This window comes from Cyprinus carpio, chromosome B13 (genome assembly GCF_018340385.1).
Source record: "Cyprinus carpio isolate SPL01 chromosome B13, ASM1834038v1, whole genome shotgun sequence".
Taxonomy (NCBI): Eukaryota; Metazoa; Chordata; class Actinopteri; order Cypriniformes; family Cyprinidae; genus Cyprinus; species Cyprinus carpio.
In genome coordinates this window covers 18,884,347-18,894,367 of record NC_056609.1, presented here as the reverse complement: position 1 = coordinate 18,894,367, position 10,021 = coordinate 18,884,347, and the positions used below count along the sequence as shown (strand labels likewise).

At 38.4% G+C, this 10,021-nt stretch overlaps 2 protein-coding genes across 3 annotated transcripts; one reads left to right on the top strand and one right to left on the bottom strand.

Annotated features, from left to right (window-relative positions):
• Window positions 1–928: 928 nt before the first annotated feature.
• nsmce4a (NSE4 homolog A, SMC5-SMC6 complex component) lies at window positions 929–5,514 on the bottom strand. Of its 2 annotated transcripts, none has more exons than XM_042737078.1 (11): window positions 5,376–5,514; window positions 4,590–4,829; window positions 4,407–4,487; window positions 4,102–4,232; window positions 3,129–3,272; window positions 2,061–2,159; window positions 1,883–1,973; window positions 1,696–1,790; window positions 1,573–1,621; window positions 1,404–1,489; window positions 929–1,168 (listed from the first exon to the last, which is right to left on the bottom strand). In XM_042737078.1, the coding sequence occupies exons 2-11, from the start codon at window positions 4,804–4,806 to the stop codon at window positions 1,103–1,105; spliced, it is 1,059 nt and encodes a 352-aa protein (XP_042593012.1). In that variant the 5' UTR covers window positions 4,807–4,829; window positions 5,376–5,514; the 3' UTR covers window positions 929–1,102. The 2 variants fall into 2 exon arrangements, with proteins under 2 accessions (XP_042593012.1, XP_042593013.1); XM_042737079.1 differs by lacking the exon at window positions 5,376–5,514 and adding an exon at window positions 5,221–5,239.
• Window positions 5,515–6,107: 593 nt separating this feature from the next.
• On the top strand, window positions 6,108–9,913 carry LOC109111061 (Hermansky-Pudlak syndrome 6 protein homolog). Its single transcript, XM_019124028.2, has one exon. It carries the CDS (start codon window positions 6,456–6,458, stop codon window positions 8,958–8,960), a length of 2,505 nt encoding a protein of 834 aa, XP_018979573.1. The 5' UTR covers window positions 6,108–6,455; the 3' UTR covers window positions 8,961–9,913.
• The last annotated feature ends 108 nt before the right edge of the window (window positions 9,914–10,021 follow it).

Here is a 10,021-nt window from a genome sequence, read left to right as displayed (position 1 = left end):
AACAAAAACAACAGCTGCCCAATACTACACTAAAATCTCAACTTCAGCCACTGACCTGGATGCAGATTTACACAACTACACCATCCAAAAAGTCCCAGCAGCGTAGAGAAGCGTCTTGTGAACATGAGTGTTACTCAGACAGCAGGCAGATCCCTCCAAAAGGCTTCAGATGTCAGTGGGATCAAACTACAGGGCAGTTAATCCAAGCTTGGACCAATCTGTGAGCATATGGAGGTCCCCACCACTGCACACATGGACAGCTCTCTATCGCCTCCCTGCATAAGCATTTTACACTTCATATGAACATGATAACAAAGCTCAAGAAAATACTAATATTGCTAAATAGACATGCAAATAAACTTGACTAGAGGCAGCAGTCAAGATTATGTATTCATTAAGAATTTTTAAAGAGTAGTTTTAAATCACATTCAGCTTTGTCCATTAAAAAACAAAAGTCTATTTCACCACTAGGTGGTAGTTTTCAGCTTAATCGTCAGAATATACTTTTGTGACCATATTAATGATTATTTCAGGGTTGTATTTTATTCATTATTGTAAGACTTATGTTTAATCTCCAATTACTATTAAGAAATGCAAAAAAAAAAACACTATTTAGTTAATCTCCATTAAGTTTCTTATCTATTCAAAATCATAGATAGGTTTAATGGAGCCGCTTAGTAAAAGGAGACTCTTTAATATGAGGGCTGTGCAAATTGAGATTTGACTTGCAAATAGTAGAATTACATAATGGTTTACAAAGCAAATCTGTTTTATGATATATTATTGCCATGTGAGCAGTGAGACACATTCTCAAGCAGCCAGACACCGTCTATTATATGCACACAATTGACCTGCTACTCTGAATATTTCTAAGAGAAATATTCAAATTAAAATATTTCTTTAGTTACATGGAATCCAACACTTAATATAACGTTAAGTGCACTTTACATTTATTGTATTAGACACAATTATTACACTTTATACAAAATTCAAAGACACAACTCTTTAAAATTGAGATCCCAAATATTAAAAAATATAAAAAGAAGAAAACAATTTTTATTTTATAAGCATTTTGCCAGCTGTCGCTAACTATCCTCCAACTTTACTGAGACAAAACTTCTGGAGCGGGGATCAAAGCTTCCTTGATATCAAAGGCATCGATGATTTCCTGCAAGACACGGATCATAGATACAAGTTATTTAATGTAAAGAACAGACTGTTCCATGCTAAATAAATATGATCTGAACATAGAAATTTTGTAAACAAAATAGTCTCAAATAGTTGTTAAAAAAACAAGCCTCGGGTATTCTTGAGAAGAAAATGATTTCTATATTATCACCTCAATTAGAATCCAGAAAACATTTCTTTCCAACCCCAAACATCTAGAGTCTTAATGCACTCACCCTCCAGCTTTCCTGGTTGATGGAGATGACACACTGATGTCGGACGACAGCTCCACCAGGCTCCATCTCACCTTCCTCTACTGGAGCTATAATACATCCATAATACATATAATCTCCAAGATCATTCAAACAAACACAATCAAACAGTGACCTGTGGATTTGATCTTACCTATACAAGGAAGCCCATCCGTATCCATGTACATTCTCACCAGACCATCCTGAGAGAAATATTTCATTAATTATTGTGAGACTAATGTTTAATCTCCAAAGCTGTTGTTGCTTCTTAACATACCCTTATGAGAAAAGACGTGTGGAAGATGTTCTCCACAGTCCGGGAGAAGGAGTTGGGGTCAATGACGAACTCATAATATGAAATGGGTTCCTCTGCTGTTCCACAAAAATCATTTTTAATGGGTTTTAAAATAGTCTGTTTTGCTTAACTGCGATATGTTATTCTATTTTTATTTTAACATGCTTACAATCATCAGCAAAGTAACTTTGCAGACATCCAAGAATTCTTTCAACCTCTTTCTCTGTTGCCTCCTGGTGAGATTCTTCCATTTTCTTCAGCTGTGATGACAAGATATTTTCTTAATTTCTTAAAATCAGACTGATTATCAAGAATATTAATTGACATTTGCATTATAATGAGCACACCTGGGTGGGCATAATTCGTTTCGCCTCTTTGCTGGGGACTTTCCTTTGTCTTTCAACTCTCTGCCGTGGCGGAGGAGGCTCTGCCAAAAATGAGCCCAATTGAATTAAACAAAAATAGCAAAGGTTGTAAAGTAAGCTGCAGATTGTATTCGTAAACTCTACTTAATGAGGCTGTCAGAATAAGTTTTGATTAAGCTTTAAAACTGCTTAATAGCCATTGTAATCAAATGGATTCAGAGGTTTAGTGTTAAGTAAAAGTAAGTTTAATCCAATAAATATCAATTATATAAACTCATTACACAAGCTTACACCTACAGTTAAAAATTTTGAAGAAAGTCAAGTTTTTTTTATAATCCTGAAAAGTTTCTTATGCTCATCAAGACTGCATTTATTTGAAACAGTAATACTGTGAATTATTATTATTACAATTTAAAATAACAATTTTTATTATTTATTCCTGTGATGGCAACACTGAATATTCAACAGCCATTTCTCCAGGCTTAAGTGACACACATGACACTATGCTTCATTAAAAATCATACTAATATGCTGATTTTGTGCTTAGGAAACTATTCATTATTATTCATGTGGAAAAAGTTGCTGCTTAATATTTTTGTGGAAACTGATACATTTTTTTTCAGGATTCTTTCAGGATAAATAGAAAGTTCAACAGAACAGCATTTATTTGAAAGAAACCATTTGAAACATTATAAAAGTCTTTACTGTCACCTTTTATCAATTTAATGTGTTCTTGCTGAGAAAAAAAATCATGAACATTTCTGAGAGATAACACAAATTTAGCTTTGAACTGATTCACTTACATCAACAGTTTTAACTGATTCGAGATCCTTTACTACAGAAGTGGGCCACAAAGACATCTATATATCAGTACATGGGGCGAGAAGGGACTCACAAAACCAGCCTAATAAACTTAATAGCAAAATAATAACGAAAGATTTTGCAATTACCTGCAAAATAATTTCAAGTTCAATGTGAATTTCCAATATATCCGCTTGTTTTAAACACTTACCTAATCGCCTTCAGTTTCATTAACTACAGACATACTCACATGTAGTGGAATGAGGGGGCTGTTTTGAAGCAGTACTCAGATCTCTTTGCAAGCCTTTGCCAGGCACCTTGTGGTAAATATCCCTCCAAGTTCCCATCCTGACCACTTTCATCCTCCAAACGATTCAGACCCATGAAGGACAACTAGAATGATCGATATGAGAAATCAATCAAGGAGAAAAATCATTTCACAGTGAATCCGAACATCATTTTCTCCTAAATACAAGATCTGGGCTGTGTTTCTCAAAAGCACTGGGAGCTTAGTTGATCAAAGAGACCACTGGTGGCAATGGTTCTGTGATCTACTTAAAGGTACACTAAGCAATATTTGAAAAGCACTTTTGACCACAGTGCCATGTGGGGCGGAAATATCAAAATAGGGGAAAGGTCCTGTTGGGGTATGGAGCATGTTTGTTTTGGTGCTTTCAAATATCAACATCATTTGGCAAAATTCACTTAGTGCACCTTTAAGGCTGTAATACACTACATGATTTTTGCCCCCATTTTCTGACGATTTACAGTCTGGAGAAGTCAGAAAGTCAGAGCCAGTCTGCAGATTTGAGTTGACAGATTCCATAGAAAAATCGCATAGTGTATGATGGTCACGGACTCTGATTTTGATTCAAACCAGTCAGAGTATTAACAAACATGTTTGATATTTTCAGCCAATTTTGCAACCTTTGTCAAGAGTCTCCTAGCAACAATGCACACGTTTCTGTGTGAGTTTGTTGTGATCAGCACAACTTGACGGTCTGGTAGTGTGTGATCCTCAGATGTGTAGTGTGTGATGGCCATGATGTGATGTTGGTGTGATGGGTTTTCCTTCGTCACTATTTAAAAAGACGGTAAGTGTATGATGCCTTGTGTTTTAAAAATCTGCTCAGATTTTTCAGTCATGTAGTGTATTCCAGGCTTTAGGCTTATGATGCTTTTAGGAAATGCAGGTCTGGCCTATCTTGTCACAGTAACATACCAAATGCTCTGCAAATGCAGATGGGTCAAACGCAGAGCCTTCAGCATGTAGCTGGCTGGCCTTTTCCTTCCCTAGATCAGTGGCTAGTACCAGGAGTTGAGCATCCAGTGCTGCTTCACGAGCCTGCCTCACTGAAAGTAGACACAGGCCATAACAACCCAGCAGGAGATGATCATGAAGATATAATACATAGAAAATGAAATATGTGTGCGCAAAACTCTGCCAGGCCATGCATCCTACTAACTGTCTGAATTGCATTAGTTCTGTAGGTAGGTACAAGAATATGTAGTGTAGAAAAATAATACCATTGGCAAATAGTTTGTTGGCCTCTTCTAATACATCAGTGAGTTTATTGTTTGCAGGGTTCAGCATGTCCTCGCGATTTTCTGTATACAAAAAAGCATACACACACAATATACTTACAATACTTCATTACTGAAACAGCAAACGGTATCACTGAAGCCAACTTTAACATTATTAACACTCACGCTGGACTTGATTGATCAGATCCCTGTACTTGCTCCTGATCTCTCTCCTGCGTGTTGGATCATCATCTTCCTCACTAATACCCGAGGGTCCCGCACCGATATCATCTTCGTCAGCCATATCACCAGGTCTCTCTGGCCTGTTCCGTCCACCCAATCCATTGGATGTTCCTGCTGACTCTTCTTGATTCCCTCTAGACCTTCTCTTTGAATCAGACATCTTCAATGATTCTTCTTGATTTTCTATTCAGAGGGAACATATGTCAGAATAGCAGTATTACAGAAACTTAAATACCTAGATCTATAAAGTCTGGTTATGTTGTAACAAACATTGCAATGACAGTTGCACACTGGGAAGTGTTTAAAAAAGTTATGTAGGTTTCACTCAAGTATTTAAAGATAACATATAACATAACATAACATACTATAATAAAGCATAGTATGCAGCATAACTTATTAAAGCATCGAATAGCATAGATTCATGCTAATCACATGGTTAGTAAACACAGTATTTCACTGGTACACAAACAGATTTTAGTAATACTTTTTTTAAATCAAGTTTATTTTCAAAACAATCCGATCCTGTGTGCAAGCAATCCATTAAAATATAACTGTTATATTGTATTGTATTTACACAAAAATATTTCCTGACAGTCATCATATTTGTGATCCACTGCAGCTGAGCTAACGTTACAAATGCGATGAGACATCAGAAAATAAAACCAGAGGATAACTAATAAACACTGCTGTACAAAAACTAGCAAATTAGAATGTGTTATCAAAACTTACAAACTTCAAAAACTGCAGGGGTAATATCTGTCATTTGCATAAACGATGAAATCTTCGCGGGAGTAGAAGGAAGTGTGTTTACGGGCCTTACGTCATTTCCGACGCATTCTATGACAAAACTTGTGTATTTTAGATTATTTTATTTATTAGTTCTTCCCCTCGTTTATATTTTTATACTATGTGAACAATATTTTTTAAGCATTAACAATGCCTATTTACGAACTACAACTTTTGTCCTATTTATCGCTCACATAATCTCACATCCTTGTGGTAGTTGTAGTCCTTATTAAGCAACTTTAAAACACACACCGTATGTAATCTAAGTATTCTACGTTAATCTAAATTAATCAGCCTGAAAGGTTGTTAACCAAGGATCTTAATTTACCAATACATCGAAAACCATTCTACAAACACAAAGGAAATTTCTAAATGAATCAATGGCGAATCGCCTCCCTTGTTAGCATACAAAATGACGTCATTACTGAGCGGTTTAGGTTTTTCCAGAATAAAAACTCAGTTGCGAGTTTGTATATTTCAAATAATTATACATATATTAAGGTTACTGTTGTGTGTTTAGCTGTAAATTTAGGTAAATTGTATTTATGTAACGTTAGAAGTTGTGTCTGATATAATAGGTTAGAGAACAGAGTAATGAATTAAACCCCTCCTTCCAACAGAGCCAAAAAACCCCTAAAAATACCGCATAGGGTGTGTTTCAAAACTCAGTAGGCTGCTACCTAGACAGGATTTCTGGCTGTTATAGTGGCGAGCGTTGTTGCACAATAATGCTCTGTGAGTGAGCGCCTCAGTGGGTATTGAAACACAACCAATAGAATCCGGAAATGAACAAACTCGTGATGTCAGGAGGAGTGGGAGAGAAACAGACAGCACAGCAGAAATGTACGTGTATTTCCTAGGATTTATGGACTGTAGAGATATGACATCGTCATATGATGGAGTTAACGCGTGAAACGAGCACTGGACATGTTTCAGGGAGATTGTGGATGATCGCTGGTCCAAACTGAAAGCGTTTTCACGCGCATCGTGTGCTTCCCATTCCAGATCGACTTTTCAGCAAACATGACGCGACTCTCATTAGAACAAGTGACTGATTTCGGTGATTTCACGAAAGGAAAGGATCTAAAAGAGTTTTTCAAGCAGGCATACTCCAACATCTCATCTCAAAACTGCCTGTCTGATGTGCGTCTGAGTCCAGATGGACGTCACATTCATGTCATTGTGCGGGAGCCCAAGAGTGGTCTTATGACATATGACAAATATCAGAGACCTCATCTCATCCAATGCCAGAAACACAATGATTTAGTGCTATCTGGAAATGTGCCTGTAGTGGATGTCATTTATGTCCCTCAAAGCAAACCAGAAGATGGAGCCTCTGTGCTTGGAGTAATATTTGAGAACGGAAGAGTGGAATTCTGGAAATTCCTAGAATGCAGATCAGGCTGGCATTTACTCCAGACTGTGGATCTGTGTAACAGCCCTCGTGCTAAAGTCAGTTCTGTGTGCATGGGTCAGAATTTCATTATATGGTGCGAGGAGCGACCACCATCTGAGAACTCCAATAGTGTATGCAGCAACTTCAGGTTCTGCATCTGCAAAAAGACTATAGAAGTTCACGAGGGAGGTGTCAGTTTAGGAAACGTGAAAATTGCATTGCACAATAATCCTCGATACACAACTGTCAGTTCTGGGGATTTGGTCTATCTGCTCCCAGACATGAGGGAAAACTCTTCCATGGGTGTTTTGAAAGTGTTTCTTGCATGGTCTCCTGAACATGACACATTTAAAGTGCATAGTGCCTGTAGCTGCACAATTATGAAAAGCTCAAGCAAGGAATCTGACTTCAAGAGACTTGTTGCAGACTGCATTGGCCTTCTATCCACTATAAATCCTTCTGATATCTGTGGATTCTCTCCCACTGGATGTGGAGACCTCCTTCTCCTTCTCAGCACTGGTTGGGTATGCATTATAAAGAGGGATGGCAGTCTTCACCACATATACAAACTACCTGATAATTGCCTAAGTGCTAGTGGGACACAAAATAGCCTGAAAATATATAACGAAATCCTGGCACTAACAATAGGCAAGACCCTTTTCTTAATCGACACCAAATGTGGTCTGGAATTAGAAAGAATAAGTCTGAAAACAGAAGGTCTTCTCTTCATAAACACTTTGGACAGTCACTCTCCACAAATGTTGTCAGAAACCGGGCTGTTTGTGGTCACGCAAAAACCAAAGCCTTCTCCAACACTTTCAGAAGACTCGAGTGCACTCTTAGTTGAGGCTGTCTTTGAGGAGGCATGCAAATACTATCAGCAAAGAAGTCTAAGTAGCACGCAGCTCACGGTGGAGAAGCTCAAAAAAGGTGGGATGTTTCAAGCGCCCATATCGCTGGCTGCCATCCTCAGGGATTACCTCAGCAACCAGAAGATCAAAACTGGTGAGAAACATTCCACAGGTCAAGAAAGGCTCATGAGCTCACTCGAATCAGAGCTTAGGAGTCTCATTTTATTGGAGGACATCAAAACATCAATGGTGAAGGCTTCGGAGAAAGACCTAGAGAACTATTGTGAAAGCTTGGTGCAGCAGGAGATCTGCCGGCTGCTTAGTGGTGAGCTAGAGAGGGAGAATCTTCAATATCTAAACAGCATTTTCCATCTCTTTCCCACTTACTCCTGGCATGCCATCCAAGCGGTTCTGCATCTGAGGTCCAACGGTGAAGGTTTGTTGTCATCTAAAGTTCCTGTTGAGTTATGGAAAATCATCCTCAGCCCTGTGCAACCCACAGCAAACTTTGCTCACTGCAATGGTCAGCAGAAACACACTACGGTGCCTGTTTTTGAGCTCTTATGCCAATCTATCTTCAAATTCCAGCCCAGCTGGCTCCCCAGGTTTCTTGAACTGGCACAACAACAATCCGGCGGGTCCTCCAAGTCTTCGTGGGGTTACAGCATGAAGGAGAGCTCTGAGAGCTTGCCGCTCTATAAACGGGCCTTGACTGTGCTCCCTTGCAAAGGGACCTACCAACACCTGGAAGTGGAGCTGCTTTTGTGCAGCGAGCGGCCTAAAGCGATAATGCAAGCGTTGAGGATTCTCATCAAGCAAAGCCAGTGGGAACAGGTTGCGCAAGTAGCTGAGAGGTTCTGCCGGCAGAGCCCGCTTCTGAACAAAGAGATTTTCATTGCTCTGCTGTGCGAAGTGTCCCAACATAGAGACTTGGACCCCTATTTGGACCTGCTATGGACTCTTTGTCCAGAGGACATGACTGTGACGAGCATACTTAATATTGTATTGAAAAACCTGCCTGATTCAGTGCAGAACTCTGATCCTTTTGAGGCTCATGGCAGACAGGTCACCATCGGGCTTTTGAAACCACTGCTCAGAAAAGTTCTCCAAAGGGAGACCAAACCGAGCCAAAGGTACGCAGATATCCTTCAGTCACCCACGGTTCCTCCGCTCACTCCTCCACGTCAGCCGAAGGGTCTGTTCAGATATTCTGAGCAGCAGGAAACCAAGCAGAGCACTTCCTCTGGATCTCAAGTGACATCTCAAGCCAAGCTGCTCTGACTTTCCCACTCTCAAATCATGTCTGACCCTTTCCATAGACTGTTATTAAAAAGGTTTTAGAGGTACAGGTTAACCCAAAATGAAATTCTGTCATCACCTGCTCATGTTTATGTCATTCCAAACCTGTATGACTTTCTTCTTTGGAGCACTTAAGAATAGATTCTGATTAAACAATTTAACAGTTTTTATCCGTACAATAAAAGACCAAAACAATCTTTGACTTTCACAGTATTGCCTGTATTTTGTGTTCTACAAAGCAAAGTAAGTCATACAGGTTTGGAACAACATGAGGGTGAATAAATAATGACACAACTTCAAGAAGTACTATTTACGTAACATGGTCTGAACAAAATTATGGAGCTTCGGATCGAACAATATTTCATTAACTATTAAAATTCTAAAGTAATAACTTGCAATGCACAGATGTTTAACTACTGCTTAATTATTCCTAATATAGAATGTAATATATGTTGTTTTTATGTTTACTAGGTTTACTGCATTTCATCTGTGTTTTTGGTGTCTTTTAAACTGTCTTTTCTCTTTCTTAATTTTCAGTTGTGTCTTTTTTTATAGGCATAACATAAAGGCATGTTGTCAACCTGATCCTAATGCAAGGTCAGAGATGACTATGCATATCCACATTTCATTTATTGTATAAACTCTTAGAATAACAATGTGTTTTTTCTGTTGACACTACAGTTTGACATCATATGCTGGTGTAATTATTATTTTAAGAAAATCATGTGGAAGATGTAAGCAAAGAACTGTGTTAGTCATTAATAAAAATGTACTGTAATGTAAAATGTAATGTGAGTACAGATGAATTGGACATTTTAGATTTGGTCATTTCATGTTAAATGCCTTATATATTTCTTGAATTGCTCTTGTATTTAGTGCTACCACATGGATTATAACACTGTAAAAAGCAATTAAATATGACTGTATTGCTGCCACTCCTTTTCAAGTCTCTTTCTGAGCTAAAGTGTCACAGCCGTCATTCGTGATTTCTGGTTTTGTGGTCAGAGAGGGGAATTCTGATGTGTTTCCTATGCAAAGCTTTA